The sequence below is a fragment of the Amblyomma mixtum genome, chromosome 3 (genome assembly GCF_055824585.1).
Source record: "Amblyomma mixtum isolate Tamu chromosome 3, ASM5582458v1, whole genome shotgun sequence".
NCBI lineage: Eukaryota > Metazoa > Arthropoda > Arachnida > Ixodida > Ixodidae > Amblyomma > Amblyomma mixtum.
The window spans coordinates 433236073-433254484 of record NC_143014.1 but is presented as its reverse complement, the minus strand read 5'-3'; the positions used below and the strand labels follow the sequence as shown (position 1 = coordinate 433254484).

General features: G+C 44.2%; 1 protein-coding gene across 1 annotated transcript; it reads left to right on the top strand.

Moving 5' to 3' along the window:
• Window positions 1-296: 296 nt before the first annotated feature.
• On the top strand, window positions 297-17083 carry TfIIB (transcription factor IIB). Its single transcript, XM_089585071.1, has 10 exons — window positions 297-442; window positions 803-913; window positions 5408-5489; window positions 7932-8036; window positions 9190-9276; window positions 9934-10063; window positions 10929-11038; window positions 13104-13198; window positions 14955-15031; window positions 16802-17083. Exons 1-10 carry the CDS (start codon window positions 426-428, stop codon window positions 16933-16935), a joined length of 948 nt encoding a protein of 315 aa, XP_089441197.1. The 5' UTR covers window positions 297-425; the 3' UTR covers window positions 16936-17083.
• The last annotated feature ends 1329 nt before the right edge of the window (window positions 17084-18412 follow it).

Genomic DNA, 18412 nt, shown 5'->3' with positions numbered 1-18412 from the left:
GTCAAAATCCTAGAGCTTGTAATTTTTTTCTTGTGATAAGCTTCTTGTTTACGTAACAAGAAACGTTTAAGCAACGGACTACTTTTTTTTTGCGTAGAAATTCTGTGCGCGGAGGCTGAATGTGGGCGGAGCTTCCCTGCAGACTTAAGTTGTATCCGACCATAGAGTTTAGAAGCAGCGATTATATGGCAGTTTTTTCATTCCTTCTGTTAAAGTTGAAACAGCATGACAAAAAATTTGATAATAAAATTATAAATTATTTAGTCCACATGGTGATTCTGACTACCGCACTTCTTTCTCTCTTTCTTCTTTCACTCCCCCCTTTCTCCTTAGCATCATCAGTGCATCGCATTGAATGGGTCAACAGTAGCCAATACAAAGCAATCCCGAGACAATTTTAGACGAGCTGCAAAACAGTCAAGGATATGGCGTCTGGTTCTCGGTGAGCGGAAATATTTGGTCATTATCACGCGGTCACCTTGTTGTAAAGATATTTTTTAGCCTCACTGCGTTGTTGAAAGTAAACTTTGTTCCTCCGAACAGTACAATGAGAGAATCAAGCGGTTACCGCCTTCGAGAGCGATTACATAGCTTATCGCCATTTGTTCAAAGCTTTCTCGACCAAGGTTTCTATCGTAGTCTCACTTTCTTTGCCGCCTTCACGTGTTTATTTACTTTTATTTTCACAATGGTGGCACAGTAGGACTCTTCCTGGGTGCGCGCTATGGTGATTTTCAAGCAGATATTGGTAGAAGCTGTCGTGAAAAGAAACTTACCGCGGGCGTTCTGTCTTGTTTTGCAGCGGTCCAAACTCGCGGGTGTTCTGCTCCGACCACCCGGATGCCGTCCTGGTGGAGGACTACAGGGCCGGGGACATGATCTGTCCGCAGTGCGGCCTTGTTGTTGGTGACAGGTGCGCCTGTTTTCTGCCTTGCTTGCCCGAGGACACCGGGCTATGTCTCGATGAACGCGGAGGCGCGAATTCGTGTCGCACCCGGTCTTATAAGTCCCCGCATAGTCTCGACTACATTTTGCAAACTGCTTCTAGCTTCAAGAGCGGTTGTACCGCGGTAACGCCTAGGAGGGAGACAACTGCGTTGTTGTCTCAAGGGAACTGCTGTTCTAGTCAGCTGGTGTATGTGCGTATTCTCTTTCCCTTTTTTTTTTTTTAAATCCAAGGTTAAATGCAGCGCACAGCAAGTTGCCGTAAACCTGCTGATGATTGAGATTCCTGCCAATGACCGTTTTTGTTTGCAAAATCTGCCGCGAGTTATGACTGGTTCGCGATGAAACACTTGACTGGTCACGCAGTGTGAATAGGCTGTGGAAAGATTTATGTCTAGACGGAATAACAACTGCAGTTCTGTTCGAGCGTAACGAAAACCGCTCTCAGTTACGTCCCATAGCGACAGCGAAGCGTGATGCTGTGTTCTGGTACTCTGGCAGCAGTTATTTTTTTCATCTGAACTGAATGCTAGACACTCTTAAAAAAATAATGTATTGATTGCTCTTGGAGTCATGGCCATATGTAACAGTAACTGCCACTCGAGTTTTCTAACAACAAACCTAATCTAACCGATGCAGACCCGAGATATAATAGACGCGAAAACAAGACCATCATGCATTGTTGCGATGCTAGACTAGTGCTAGACTGATCAAAACTTGGAGGGACGTTTGGCTCTAGATGGTGGTCCCAAAAGGAACAGTCGAATTTCTATGGAGGCGAAATTCTAGAGGTCCGTGTGCTGTGTGATGTCAGTGTACGTTAAAGAACCCCAGGTGGTCAAAATTTCCGGAACCCTTCACTATGGCATCCTCATAGCCCGAGTCACTTTGGGACGTTAAATCCCAGTAAACCAAACCAAAAGAAACAGGCTACATAACAGTTAGGCTTCAAAACTTGCACTCGCCCGCTGCAGAGAGGCTAACCTGATTATCATCATCATAACCATCTAGAATTTGGCATAGGCAGAACTGCAGTAAAAGTAACTGTTGCATTTAGACAGAGCTCTAGCAGCAGTTAATGGTATGCTAGACATTATGATGCAAATAGCACTTTTAGGGAAACGCTGCATAAGTTGGTCTCAGGTTTCAGCCTTAATGCGTTTTGTGGCTGTACGCAGGAGCGGCTTGTTGTCACTTGCATCGCACTGCATTTGCACTGCTTGCATTTCCGACTTGTCAATCTTTGGCAGTGCTATTCTCACATTAGTTCATGATGATGAAATTGAAAACAAGACCCGCTTGCTTCTCGCTCTGGCGTTAACCCGTGCGTGCCTGAACTTAAAGGGGCTGCGAAACACTGCTTGGGGGGATACCGGCTATACTTCAGGTGGGTTCTTTATGTCACACAGATGCTGACTTAAAAAGAATTACAGAAATCGATGCACAGGAAAGGGAGTTATTCAGTGGAGAAATTTCAAAATACAAGCAAACAAAACGCTGCCCTCAACTCGATTTTGGCGGGGCTTCCCACTCCTATTTCGCTCTCCCAATGACGGCACCTGGCGCAACTAATCAAAACAGCCTGCCAGAGCACGTCGCGGAAGTTTGCACTCCATGGTTGCCTGCTCTCTGTAACTCGTTCTTGCTGAGACTGGCAGCGTTGTTTCCATGCCAGAGCTGGTGGTGTATTTTTATTTTACTTGCTTTGCAGGGCTTTTATCTAAGACAAGCAAGTTGTTTTTGTTGATCTAATATAAAACGCAGACAGGTGACAAAATGTGTCTCTATTTATTCACACAATTTGCAGTATATTTACTGTTTGTCCGGTCATCAAGCTCGCGCCAGGTGATGTCATATCCACTGCTAAAAACCCGCCACTGTGTGGCGACACCATCAGAGCCATGAAGTTGTTTTTGGGAGGACATTAAAATATTAAAAAACGGAATGTACGCGGTATTACCGACGCTAATAGCACCATTATAACTCACTGTATGCAATCAACAGGCAAAACAGTTAACTAAGATTGTGTTTCTGGGCCCCTTTAAGAATGTAGAAAATTGCACCAAAGTGCTTTTTTATATAGAATGTTTATTTCTCTTGGGAGTACAGAATTCTTTTATTGATGGAAGTATTTTCCTCAGCGCCAACTTTTGAGCGACTATGGTGGGATACTAAGCAAATGCACTACCTATTACGCATGGTCAAGCTTTGACATTGACTCTGACAACACATTTCTCATTGCATCCTGTAATGTTATCATGACAATGCACAAATCTTGTTTGCTTTTCTTGCGGAATCACAATGTAGTCGATGGGGTCAAATCTGCTTCCTGCTTCCAGAGGAGACTGGCGGTTGTTTTTGAACGCACACAATGCAGCGCTTGTACAGGAAAAGTTTAGAGCCTCTTTCACCTACGCTAGTGAATAAAAAAAAAAAAAAAAGTGGACACAAGCTTTTACAGAGGATCACCTACGCTAGTGGACACAAGCTTTTACAGAGGAAACCTTTACAGTTACTACACAAAAATGTGGTGTCCTATCGTACATATAAGAAGCTAGACATATATGGGTTAAGGACAACAGAGTGGACACTTACAATTGTGAAACAGGGCCTGACAAAGTTCTTTTGTCACACTATTCAGTGCCTCAGCAATGTTAATTCTTGAAATGAAAATTCACACTATATAAAAGAGTTCTCACGAAGTACATTACTTATTTTATTCTCTTCTTAGTGTTGGCCTTGTGAGACAGTGGAGTATTAAAAGGCAGAGGATGGTAGCATGACCAAGTTGCTTGTTTATACCGCACTGTGTTTATATGTGTAATTGGTCTGTGTTGTGCACATTTCGAATCTCAGACACAAAGAGGGCAACACTCTGAGAATACAAACTTGCTTAGGAAAGCAGTATTGTTTGTCATTGCTCACTTCTGCGATAGTTAGAAGGTCGTAAACAAATCGGCTGGTAAGCTCTCAGCCCATGCATGAAGTTCCATAATGCTGTCATGTGTTCCAGCAGCTAATCAGAATAGGACGAAGGATCTGTGACTGCATGGGGCACTGCACAAACAGGCCAATGCATCAGTTGTTGATGAGCATTGTGTTTTTTTGGTGGGGATTCCATAGTGGGGACCGGAAGTCATCATCGGAGAACTGCCCCTCCCGCTTTTTTTTTTTTTTTTTCAGTTTTAAATTCTCGAAAGCTGTTTTCGCAGCTGCAGAAGATTAGTCGCGGAGAATACTGTGAACAGCTTCCTTTTTCTGAGCTCAGTATTTTGTGGAATTCGAAGTGTTTCAGGAGCACTAAACTTTGAGAGGGAAAAACTTTATGAGCACCTTAGTGGTTCTGTCTTTCCTGTAAGTGTGCAGTCTTCTGGATGTGGTGGGGACAGGTAGATAGTTTGCATGTGATGTCATAGGCACCATCTTAGGAGCACAGGCTAGCTTCCACAGTGTACGCAGGAAAAGATTGGCAATAAGTAGATTAGGAAACGCCCTGGCTTTTGCTGCCTTTTCTAGGCCCTATGTATATTGTGTGCTGCTGTCATGGCATGAACTATACCAGTTGGTTAGCGGTAGTGAAGAAGAGAACATCATGGAAACTGCTTTTCCCTAAAGGTGCATTTATTTATTTATTTATTTAGAACATACTGCAGGCCTACAGTAGGCCCAAGCAGGAGGGGCGAATACATAATATATGCAAAAAAGAACAGGTTTAGCAAAATTGAAAAATGTTAAATACAAGTTGTAACACAAAATACAGCAATAAATACAAGGCTCAGATGCAAAAATACAAAAAGTAAACGTAGAAATAAATGACTCTAAATTTAAATGCTGTGAAGAAAACATTGAGTCCAAAGAATCAGCTCTGGTTAAGAGATCTGGCGGACACCTGTTCCACTCCTCAATGGTGCGTGGAAAAAATGAGTATTTAAAGGCATTAATCCTAGCACTGTAAGGGGTTAATGATTGTGTATGATGATTTTGTGTTTGGCGCGTAGTGTTAGGTTTAAGGAAGGGGTCTGCATTCATGGACAGTTTATGGTTTTTTAGTAAGAAAAGTAGTTTCAGTCTTTGAATTTTCCGGCGCAGCTGTAATGTTTCAATACCGTGAGTTCGCATGAGGGTCATTGGTGAGTCAGTTACACGATACTTTGAAAAAATAAAACGGACGGCTTTGCGTTGAATCATTTCAAGGGCCTCGATGTTACGTTTAGTGTAGGGATCCCAGACGGTGTGCGCATATTCTAGTGATGGTCTTATTATTGAAAAGTAGGTTAATTTTTTAAGTTCAGGTGGGGCAATTTTTAGTTTATGTCTAAGAATGCAGAGTAGAGGACGACTCCATCTAACTTTTTTTTGTCAGTAAGAATTGATTCTGTGCCTCTCTTTGCATGTGAGGTGCACTGCTGCTATGTAAAAAAAAAACAAAAAAAAAGTGCTCTTCTCTCCCTTTTGTTGACAGGATAGTGGACGTGGGCACAGAGTGGCGAGTCTTTCCCAACGAGAAGAGCAACAACGATCCAGCCCGTGTGGGAGCCTCTGAGGCAAGCACCTGGGGTCACTGTGGCATGCTCACATGCATCTATCGCAGTGCTCCTTTTACTTGGATATGCCACAGTGATGAACTATTCTGAAGGGGTGTATGTGATCAGAGGGACTCAGTGGCTTTGGCATTCGACTGGCCTTCTGGGGCAGTTTAGACTGTGCAACACAAAAAAATATATTGGGGCTTGTGAAAAGGACTTAAGGGGGGGACACTGGTCTTTGAGACCAAAAAACTGATTTTCAAGAAATGACATTTGTGGAATCTACTCCTATTATTTTCCAACTGTACCAATTTTCTCCTTCAAGAAATCATCATTTTGAGCATAATATTAAATTCAGATCATCGTGTGGGCTGAATTTATGCAGGAGCAGACAATTTAATGGCATGGAAATTGTGGACATCTGGCTGTCTTAGTATGTCGATATTTCAACATCTAGGACAGATAGAGATGTCACATTGTTTGTTAAGGGAAGCTGAAGGCATAGTATGTGCAATAAACGAAGCAGATTTGTTCAACTGCACTTCAAAAATTTAAAATTTCGCAGAGTTTATCGGTTCATTACATTCACACCTTGAACACTGATATCCCAAGTGCTGTGAAATTACTAATGAGGGTAAAACGGAAAAGTGGTTTTGATTATGGCACTCTCTACTCACCATACTACGTAGCCATAGATTGAAAATAATTTTTTATTGAGGAGTTTTTTTTGCACAGAGGTACTGATGAATGACTAATTAAAATTAATAATCTTGTGAACCAACCAATTTATGAGAAAGTTAATTTCATTGTTGAAATCAGTATAAAAAACTGAGCAAGGTGGCACAGTTTCATTAGGATTAGACTAAAAATAAGGAAAATAGGTCTAAGACCAGTGTCCCCCTTAAAAATAATATGCCCCTGCCCGTGCCACTAGGTGTAACGGGCTTAACAGGTGGTATAACACAGGTGGAACAATTGCGACATGTTCATTGTAACGGTAAGGATGATTCTGCCTGCCCCTTAACACCACCACTTGCCAAGGTTGCCGGATTGGATCTTTACCACATGCCCACATTTTGATAGAGGTGAAATGCAAAACTACCAGCATGGTGCGCAATGTCAGAAGTCCATGTTGGGCTAGTTGGAGGCAGTGCTGTTCATGATAGAAACTTCATAGTGAGTGAAAAAGTGAATGGTCATAGAAGAAACGTATTCAAGCACCCGCGCTGTCAGTACAGTGTCGGCGCAAGTTAAACAACCTCAGGTGGTTGAAATTAACCTGGCACCCTTCACTGTGGCGTCCCCATAGCTCACATACAGCCTCAGGGCATCAAAAATTACGCATACCGAACCAGGTAGAGATCTGTTATTTAATTTGTGTGGCTTTAGCCATGAAAATTGAAAGACGTTGGCATGCAACGCATCTGCAAACTATTTTCACAGTGTGTCAGAATAGGCCTGTACATTTTGGAGCAGCTATCCATCATCAAGAGCTTTGTTTGGTACTGGTTTGAGACAAGTATGGTCACAGCACAGTCTGAAATATGCATGCAGAGTGCTGAGATGGTGTGTTTACTATTCTGTGGCTTCCCTCACGATTTCAGGGTCCATTCAGGGAGGTAGAGTGCATTTAGCTGCTGTGAAAGAATTAAGAAGAACGATTGTAACTTTCTTTTTGAGCCCTGTATGAGTTAATTGTGCAGAAAAAAACTTTTTCTCTTACATAAATCGCAAGTGGCACCTGCAATGGTTGACAAGGGAGTGGAAGGCAAAGCCATTGAGAAACGGCTGCCCTTTGAAAGTGTTGCCAGGCCCTGACAGAGGGCAGAAGCAGTAGTGTTTGATGCTTGCACTTTGTTTCCTGGCTGTAATTAGTGTGTGTGCGTGCGTGCATACATGCATGCTTGTAAATGAAATGTATAGATTATTGATCCGTTGGTCAAATGTTTTAGGGGAATCCCCCAAGGTGGAGTAGATTTGTAATAAGGGAGTAATTACCCATTGACATCCACCCGAGTGCAGCCTCACGGCTACAAAGGAAAGCTATACAGCTTTCTCAGAAACTTCGCAGTTAAAGAAAAATTCGTCCTGGTCCGTGGATCGAACCCGGGACCACCGCTACACCGGAGCAGTCGCTCTACCAATTGAGCTAACCGGGACGGCAAGCTTATGGTAGGGCGAGAGCGAATTGATCAATAACTCGAAGTGGGAACGGTGTTGGTCAAACATTATTGATCACATTATTATTATTATTGATCACATTATTGATTAACGTTATTGATACATTATTGATCTGTGAATTGAAGTCTACTCGGTTAGTGGTCAAATGGTGCACGCGTCAAAGCTTTCGCACCTTGTGTTGTTGTGGATTAGTTGAATGCTTACTGCTGTCCTGCTAGCTGTGCTAGAGTGCTTCGTTGTTTTTTGGAGGAGTGTGACATTGAGTGAACTGCCTTGCAGAACCCTCTGCTGAATGGCAGTGACCTGGCCACAATGATTGGCAAAGGCACGGGGGATGCCAGCTTTGACGAGTCGGGCACAGCCAAGTACCAGAACCGTAAGACGGTGAGTGCATTCGAGCCCATGGGGATGCTGATTTTTATGTGATGGCATAGATGTCTCATGAAAATGACTAAGGTGGACGTAGCAAAAATTAATAACACAAGCGATTAGAATAAAGAAGGGAATTGTAATAGAATCAACAATACAATAAAAGAGTGGAATGCAAGTGCATTTTCTCTACGTGAAACCAATTTATTATACCTAAATTTCTTTAATACTTAGTTGCTTTTCATTAATTGCACATAAGGATGTGTGGCTCTCGAGAGCGTCTGTGTTGATTGATTTCACCCTGTAATGCCCAAGCATTGAATGCATCACATAGAAATGATGAACTTCCAGGATTCCATCACTAGTGGTCCCTGCATGGCATAAATGTAAAAAACTGAAAGGTTTATTTTGAAAAATGAGCTGGCAGTGTAATTGAATTTAGCTAATATTTATGATTTCTGAATGCCTAAGGCATGCACAGGCAGTGATAAAAAATTGGCTGCCAGTGGAGAATTATGGCTGCAAATTCTCAGCTGTTTTGCCGTTAGGGTTTAGATTTTTGAGTGAATTTGTTTCTCAGCAGACCTCCTGCATCTTTGGCAGGTTGCACTGTGGCTTTTCTTTGATAAATGTGCTTGAAAAGGCCATTTCTGAAATTATGCTGCCAATTAAAGTAGTTGTTACTGTGGTTAAACACTTTCTGCTGACCTGGTGCTCAGCCTGTCTGGGGTGAAATGCTTGGAAAGTGGGCCCATGACTCCACAGCACTCTTTGGCCAAACTTCCCTTGTACCATTAAAATCCGTCGTCATCAGTTAATGTAGTTTTGTGAACAGAAATGTGCTCACCGGGAATGGCAGAGCTAACTGTTTTGCCTGTCTTGTTTAGCACTGAATGCGCTGACTGTGTTGTGCAAGACTGACGACCCATGTCTAAATCTTTCCCAGCTCAACTGGTTTATGGAACAATTCCCAGCTGGTTCCAGTTGGAACCAACTGGAACCCAGTTGGTTACGACTGGAACCAACTGGAAATTGTTCCATAAACCATTTGGGCTGGGAAAGATTTTCGCCAGGGGATGGAGGCTTGTCCATCTGAAGCCTGTCTTGTCCGAAATCTCAAGGTCCTCTGCGACTGATTGATTCTCCTCTCCGATCCCATCTCTTGCAGATGAGTAGCGGAGACCGAGCCCTCATGAATGCATTCAGAGAAATCAGCAACATGGCTGACAGGATCAACCTCACAAAGACCATAGTGGTAAGGATTTTTAATTGGCATTTGCTCAGCGTAGTGGAGTGCTGTTAGCTGGCCCTGATATTCTTGCTATGAGCTCGTTTAGGATTCCATTCTGAGTATGTGCAAACAGTACATTCTAGCATGTCATCAAGCATGTGTACAGGCACTAGAAATCTGATACTGGAAATGCTCATATGCACAGACACCATCGCTGCTTTTTCTTGGGTTGCCAGCGAACATCGGTTGCTGATGAAAGTATGCATGTGTTGATACCTGTACATGCTTCCATGTTAGGGGGTGTTATGGAATGCTGTGAACTTCCGTGAATTGTTGCTAACAAAGCACAAACCATGCACTGTAAGTGTTGTCATAAGCATGACGTAAGCTTTGTCAATGTTTTTTTTCCCCTGAGTGTTCTTCCAGATGCGAATTGTTGCGAGGCTTTGCAGTTGAACATTGATTGGGTGGCAGCACGGCACCAGTTCCATGTTTCGGGCTATGCTGGCTGTTTTCGTTGGTGTACATAAATGTGCTAATTATCTAAAGTACACTCCTTGTTGTGCTGTCATTCGAAGATTTCCCAGATTTCTTCACCTGCCGCATTTTTTTTTTTTTCTAATCACGAGGGGTGTGCACATTGGTACTGCGCTTCATAAACGTGGCTCTCTTCATCTGCAGGACCGCTCAAACCTCCTGTTCAAGCAGGTTCACGACGGCAAGACGCTGAAAGGGCGCAGTAACGATGCCATTGCGTCAGCATGCCTCTACATTGCATGCCGCCAGGAAGGAGTACCACGAACCTTCAAAGGCATGTATCTCTCACCCACCTTTCCCTCTCTCTCTCTCCCCCACCCCTGCATTTTCAGATGTATTGATTTTCCAGCTGTTGCAGACATTTGTATCTTGCGTTTGCGCTGAAAGTTGCATATTCTAGGGCATGCTCTCCACTCTCTCTAAACAAGCATATGAGGGACTGTTCAGACCTTATCCTCGTTGTGTGCTACCCAAAGGGCATTCCATATCAATAAATTTTGCGGGAGCACTTTAAGAACTTGAGTGCGAGTAATGCGAAAGCACTGAAATTCTATCCAAACTTTATTCCATTTCTGTTCTAATTCTATTCTAATTATATTCTATTCCTTTGTAGTTGGTGCAGTTGTAAGTACCAATACTAATTATTACTGGCTAACATTTCATATGTTCCCACCTTTAGTGACGTCACACCACTTCAACCAATCACGAGTTTTGTAGCGCCACTCTTTTGGCTACGCGGGGTTTTCGTGTCGATGAGCCACCTATTAGTATCACGTTAAAATCCTCTGCAACGAAGTCATTTGAGATGATGACCGAATAAGGAATGTGTGACTTCCGATGTGTAAAAACCAAGTGACTGTTACGAGCATGTGACCGCTTTGAGCAGTACAGTTCCATCGCACCTTAACATTGGAAGTGGCGTTTCGCCTCATCTGGCTGTGTACTGGAGTTGGGCCGGAAAATGTAATGTTTTCGATGTTACACAAGTTGAGAGGAACAGTTATATTCTTGATCATAAGCACCCTTGCAGTTCGGTGAGTTTTTTTTATTATTATTGTTTCTTTTCCCTCAAAACTGGGGGCAACAACCGTTCAGTGGTCCCGTTTGCGTCATGGTCCCACCTCTCTCTGCCCGTGCAGAGATATGTGCAGTGTCGAAAGTCTCCAAAAAGGAGATTGGGCGGTGTTTCAAGTTGATCCTCAAGGCACTGGAGACGAGCGTGGACCTGATCACGACGGGAGACTTCATGGCAAGTGCAGTTTCCTGCTTTGGTGCTTTTTGCTTCGGTACCATGTCCTGCATGCATCTTCTATGTGCGCACATTCGCATTCTTTTTATAGTAAAAGAACAGTTGCAGGTCAGTGCCCTCTGCTGTTTTCTTAAAGGTGCACTGAAGAGGATTCTGAACATGTCTTTTTGCCGCGGGAACTCGATCCACACGTTCCTAGCATTCTTAGAAACAGTGACTTATTGCCCTGTGTGGCCGATTTCCCCAATTAAAACGAATTAACGTCCGGCTCCCGCCTTTTTTTTTAATTCCGCCTCGTACGGTGGGCGGAGTCGACCAACGCGTGGAGCGCCTTTCACCCAGTCCCGTGGAGGCTTTGCTTTCGCTTTATTTTGTTTTTTAGGTTTCCATGAATAAATAGTTTCATTCGCAGATAATATAGCCGCAAAATAAGCCCGAAGAAATAAAAATACGCATGAACTATTTGCTACTACGGACTACTACGTATTACTCCGCCGATGGCAGAGCGGCAAGCCGCCACGGGACTGGGTGAAAGGCGCTCCACGCGTTGGTCGACTCCGCCCACCGTACGAGGCAGAATTAAAAAAAAAAAGGCGGCAGCCGGACGTTAATTCGATTTAATTGAGGAAATCGGCCACACAGGGCAGTAAATCGCAGTTTCTAAGAAAGCTCAGAACGTGTAGATCGAGTTCCCGCGGCAAAAAGACAAGTTCAGATTCCTCTTCAGTGCACCTTTAAAGGGGCCCAGAAACACAATCTTAGTTAACTGTTTTGCCTGTTGATTGCATACAGTGAGTTATAATGGTGCTATTAGCGCCGGTAACACCGCGTATATTTCGTTTTTTAATATTTTAATGTCCTCCCAAAAACAACTTCATGGCTCTGATGGTGTCGCCACACAGTGGCGGGTTTTTAGCAGCGGATATGACTGCATCTGGCGCGAGCTTGATGACCGGACAAACAGTAAATATACTGCAAATTGTGTGAATAAATAGAGAAACATCTTGTCACCTGTCTGCGTTTTTATATTATATCAACAAAGACAATTTGTTTGTCTTAGATAAAAGCCCTGCAAGGCAAGTAAAATAAAAATACACCACCAGGGGCGCTCTGGCATGGAAACAACGCTGCCAGTCTCACAGAGAGCAGGCAACCATGGAGTACAAACTTCCGCGACGTGCTCTGGCTGGCTGTTTTGATTGGTTGCGCCACGTGCCGTCATTGGGAGAGCGAAATAGGAGTGGGAAGCCCCGCCAAAATCGAGTTGAGGGCAGCGTTTTGTTTGCTTGTATTTTGAAATTTCTTCACTGAATAACTCCCGTTCCTGTGCATCGATTCCTGTAATTCTTTTTAAGTCAGCATCTGTGTGACATAAAGAACCCACCTGAAGTATAGCCGGTATTCCCCCAGGCAGTGTTTCGCAGCCCCTTTAAGGGGGTGAGGTGATGCTGGTCTTCCAACTATTTTTTTTTTATTTATGGCAGCATCCTTATGATATTCACCATCATATCACTCCATCATATTGCCACGTATCATTGTAGTGTTTGTTCGTTCGCGCTCAAGGCTGCAGGAAAGGGGTGTTATCATTTTTGTCCGTGACGCGAGAAGCGACCGGACTAATCTCGGTTGATCACAGCCATGAAGAGCTCTGCATCTATGTTTTCCCAGATTAATGTAGTTGATCTTGACCTGTTATCTCGAAGTTTTCTTGCTGGCTTTAAATTGAGCCAGTTTTTTCCTCAATGAGTTTGTTTTTTATTTTTGGACAAGCGTCGACATAACCTGAAGTAGGCCCAGAATCGGTTTTGCCAAAAACAGAAGTTGGACGGAGTTGCTCTGCGTGTCCCTTCAAGTGCTAGACTGACAGCCGGCGCCCTTTTTCAGCTGACTAGGAAATGAGAGTTGGAAAGGGATGAGACAGTGTTGTTATTGCCAGTGTTGGTTGGCGTAGTATGTATAGATTTCTGCACTGTCCATTGGAGTTGCCAGGAGCAGTGTGCCGCTCGATGTGAATGTCTTGCTTTTGCGAGGGAGAAACAGTGGCTGTGGTCCCTCTTTCTTCCAGTCCCGCTTCTGCTCGAACCTGGGTCTGCCGTCGTCGGTTCAGAAGGCGGCCACACACATTGCCCGCAAGGCTGTGGAACTGGACATAGTTCCCGGGTGAGTAGGACACCAATGCGCTCAACCCTAATGGCATCCTTGATAAACTTCCAGTTCAAGGTTATCATTGTTCTTAAAGGTGCACTAAAGAGGATTCTGAGCTGTTTTTTTTACCATAGGAACTCGATCTACTCACTGCGAGCATTCTTGGAAACTTCAAATTAATGTCCTATGCGGCCGATTTCCCTATTAAATTGAATTAAACGTCCCGGTTCCCGCCTTTATTTTGAACTTACCTCTGAGAGTAGGAGGAGTCATCCAACGCGGGGAGGGCCTTTCAGCCAGTCGTGTGGCGGCTTCGCTATCACTTTTATTTTGTTTTTTAGGTCTCCGTGAATAAATAGTTTCAGTCACAAACAACATAGCCTCAGATTAGGCCCACGGAAACAAAAATACGTGTGGACTCTTTGCTTTATGTATTATTCCGCCGATGGCTGAGTGGCAAGCCACCACGCGACTGGCCGAAAGGGACTCCACGCGTTGGTTGGCTTCTACTTTCAGAGGTGAGTTGCCGGGACGTTTAATCCGATTTAATAGAGAAATCAGCCGCACAGGACAATAATTGGACGTTTCTGAGAGTGCTTGGATCGTGTAGACCGAGGTCCCGTATTAAAAAGACGAGCTCAGAATCCTCTTTAGTGCACCTTTAAGATGTACAATGATACATAATAGGTAATACTTGCACCGGTGTTGCCTTGAAACCAATGCAGTGCGCAGGTATCCATGGTATAGTGGAGCCGTATGCGCACCGGTGCAATTATCAGAGATAAAATACTGCATTGGTGTGCACCGGTGTTGTTTATTGAAGATGCTAAGAGGAAGAGCAGATCACTGTGCTCCCATAAACAACCAGTGAGATATTAGGTAAACAATGATATTGTGTTCCACCATAGATGAAAAGAACTTGCTTCATTTTGTACAGTTGAACCTCATTAAAACAAAGTTGAAGGGGCCTGGCGATTACTTTGTTATAACTTGCAAGGGGAATTGTCATTGCTTCGTTATGTCCATTATTTCGTTATAATCGTTAGAATGGGACGTGTGACCCTTTGAAAGCACACAGTGTGGAATTGTGAAATATTTGCAAATACAGCTACGAAACGCCCTATGCTGCCATTGCAGAAATGCAATCCGGCCGGTTGAACTTGCAATTGGTGATGGATTACTGGTTCTTTACGCTGCAGTTTTTTTTTTCTTGTGGGAACTCGCAAGGAACCCCATCATTATCATAGGGGGGGGACACGGAAATACAATACAAATACAGTACAATACATCACAGTGCAATCTAATACAAAGTAATGCTAATCAGTGCAGAGTGACAAAAATGCCATGAAGTGCAGGAAGAAAATGTCTTATATACTTGTCAAAGCACTCTGTTGAAACAGTTATTAATTGGCTGAAATGATTGATTAATGGCTGTCTAATTTAATACGGTCACACTTGTTTATCATTACCTTCTACTGAGACTATCAGGGCCAGGGCCTTCTACTGAGAACAGGGCCAGAAATTCGTTGTCAAGTACGGTGGTGTTTGAATTATTCTCAGCAAGGGGCTGATGCACTACATTGCATCGTTAACCATATTAGAGTTGTGTTGGCATTGGAGTTTCGCATGGATTGGCTGCTTAGCACTGAGGGATTGATTATCATTGCATTGTGTTGTAATGTGCTGTGCTCAGAATGCTGTGCTCAGCAAATTTGGGAAGCGTTTGCTGAAGGTTAAGCGAGGGAAGCCAACACGTCCCATCTACTTGCAGGAGGAGCCCCATCTCGGTTGCAGCAGCTGCCATCTACATGGCATCCCAAGCATCCGAAGACAAGAAGTCTCAAAAAGGTGAGCTCACCCCCATTGCCACTGCATATACATGGTCTGTTCTGAAAGTAGTAGGACTCATTTTTTTAAACAAAATTTATTGAAGAGAATAGTACAAACGATTACAATTTTTCAAGGTAGCACCCTTTTGCACCTGCACGCTGCTGCCAATGAGTTTTACAGTTTTCGTACGCCTCCAGGAACGCCTGGACCAGAAGGCTGTTTAGCTCCCTCGTCATGGCCTGTTGAACCACCTCTACCGATCCGTGATGTTCCCCCTTGAGCGTCGATTTTATTCTCGGGAATAGAAAAAAGTCTGGCGGGTCCAAGTCGAGGCTGTAGGGGGGCTGAGGCAGCGTTGCCGCCTTGTGCGGGACAAAAAATCGGGGTCCTCATTCAGATGACGAAGAAGATCTTACCGGTTGGCCTTTTCCTCCTCTGACAACACTCCCGGCACCAACTTCGCGCACGCTTTCCTCATGAATAAGTTTTCTGTCACGATCTCAAAAACTTGGGTTTGAGGAATGCTCAAGTCATCAGCAATCATTCTGATAGATCACTGTTAAGTAAATGTTTCCCTCGCTACACATTTTCGTTGGTCTTGCTGGTCGAAGGGCGTCTGAAGCGGTCGTCTTCCTCCACTCTTTCCTTACCTTCTCGGAAAAGCTTGTGCCTATCAAAAACACCTGATCTACCCATGGAGGCGTCACCGTAGGCCTCCTTAATCATGTTGTGAGTCTCTTTGCCCGTTTTACCAAGATTTACTCAAAATTTGATCGCGTATCGCTGATCCAGTAAACGCTCGACGATTCTGCGTGACGAGTCGTTTCGACAGGGGTTCACGGTAAAAGTGACCTCCTCTCTTTGACGGCCGAGAGCCGACTGCCGATTTTCCCCAGCATTCCGAATATCCCTTTTCAACGATCCTGCATGCGCAGACCACCTCTCGTCCGCCCGTTCGCCCAGGAAAAAACCAGTCCTACTACTTTCAGAACAGACCATGTATGTATGAGGCAGGAAGTTGGTGCCATGAGCTTCCATGGTATAATGAGGCCTGCCAAATGCTGTGGTGGTAAGACCATACCTGAGAACCAAAGAACAGCAGCACACAAATTATTTGTGACAGGGTGATAAAGTCCGTGAGCTAACTTCTAACTTGAGGAAATTTCACCTTCTTGACAGATGGTATGCTGCTCCTTGGTAAAAGCTTCGCAGGTCTCAAATTACAGTGGGCAAACTTAGTATTTCCGTGCTTAGCTATACTATTCGATCGTGAGAAAACACAACGCTGTTCATATTTGTAGATTTTGGATGAAAGCAAGCCGTTATTAACCGTGTGTTTTCATATGTTCGTTGGACTGCGCTACTCAGAATCATGGTACATGGGTGGGGTGCACTTCCCAGCACATTGGCTGGCTTTGGCTGCACTGTGCAGAGATGGCTAAATATTTTGAAGCTCGGAAAACTGGTGGACTGTTAACGCGGGCCATGCCACTCCGATCGTTTGCGCCTTGTTCAGCCATTCATTACATTACTGCTGCCGTATTCATTGCTCACAGTGCATTACAGGTCAGCCATGGGAAAGCTGAGCTGCCGATACCAGAAAGTCTCAGTGGAATTTTTAATTGCAGTGTATAGATGCGAGGTATCAGTGCTTCCCCGCTTTTGTTTTTCTTGCCCGCTGTCAATAAACATTGTTTCACTGAGCCGTCTTGCTCCAGTCGGAGCTCGATTTCAGCTCTAGTGCTTCCCTGACCGTTCCTTTTTCTGGACATCTTTCTTGCTGTGCAGAAATCGGAGACATTGCGGGTGTGGCGGACGTGACCATCCGGCAGTCGTACAAGCTCATGTACCCCCGTGCTGCCGAGTTGTTCCCCGAGGACTTCAAGTTCTTTACCCCCATCGAGCAGTTGCCCCAGTCATGAGGGAATCCCTTTTCTACGTTTTTTTTTTTTTCTTCATGCATTCGTTTCAAATCACAGGAACCTGGCATACATTTCTGTTTGCATTTGTAAACAAAAAGTTGAAGCGCACATTGTCTCTGGTATTTGGGGGAAAGAATAGTGTCGATGCGTTGAAGTGTGGACATGGGCAATACTTTTGGGCCTCGGTTCCTCCACTTGACATCATGTTGATTATGTACAGGCTGTGTTGTTATGCAAGCTAGCGTCAGCAGCTTGCAAAGACTGAAGTGATTAAAATAGCATGTTGTTGTAATGCTTTATGCCTTTACTTTGAATTTTTAATTGGGGCTAATGAGAGCATCTCAATGTGTAGTGATGCGTTTCCCTTACCTGTGCCCCCTTTACAGTGGTTATAAGCAGCACAATGCTAGCATGATAAGTCAACAGATAAGTCAGAATGAAATGCATGCTTAATGAAACATTTTTTTGCTAGTTTGAACTGAAGCCTGCGTCTTTGCTATTTTTGCTTCCAAAATATGATGACTGGCAAATGTGCAGTGCCTGAACATTTTTTTTATAAACATGAGAGACATCTCCACGTTCCTGGTGGGGTTTTACTTGTATAGGTCAAAGATTCGCACAACTGTGAACCTTTTGTTCGCGTGTTCAAATAAAGTTAGTAGCCAGGACTTTGTGTTTAGTTGTCTTCACATGCTGAAGCCTTGTGCACCGTACATGAAGTGGATCACATTAGGAATGGTGTCAGTTGTACTGCCAAGCATACGAGCTGATGTGTTGGAAGACCCTGGTTATGCCAATTCTCTACCTGAGATCGTGGGGCTGTAAAGCCCTGACTGTGCGTGCACTGTACAACACTGCATGGGCAGTACGTGGTAGGCCTACATTACCAAGCACAAACCATGGCACAAAGTCTGACACAGCACAAGTGCTTCTTGCATTGTGTCAGTGCTTGATGCTGTAGGATTAGCTGTGTGGGACCAATAAGCCCACGTCAGCACAGCGGTTAACTTCAATATGTGCTGACACAAACGTCATTCATTGCTGTTAGCAAATTAATGCTGACCAGCAACTTCTGGGGAGAAGTACCTCAAGAGCATTATGCTGAGAAATCTAAGGCATCCAACTCGCTCGCAGGTTTCCAAGTAAGTTCATTTGAAAAAAAGGCTGCTTCAGCATAGCAACGCGGATGAGATGGAGAACCACTACAGAGTGTAACTTGCTACTGTGCTGTGTCTCTTCTTTGTGCAAGCGGGCCCTGGAGTCCGTGGGAAGAAGGTCGAGTATGCACGTGCCAATCGGGCAGTTGCCTGTGAAACGTAAAAATGGGCCTCTCATTCCAGACCTCTCGGCCACTAATGCCATTCAGCTTTCATTGATTAATGCGCGAAGCCGGTGAAGCGCGGGCCCAGAATCGAATTAGAAAACACTTGCTTAGAATTAGTTACTGGGAGATGGTTACCCGCCGCGGTGGCTCGGT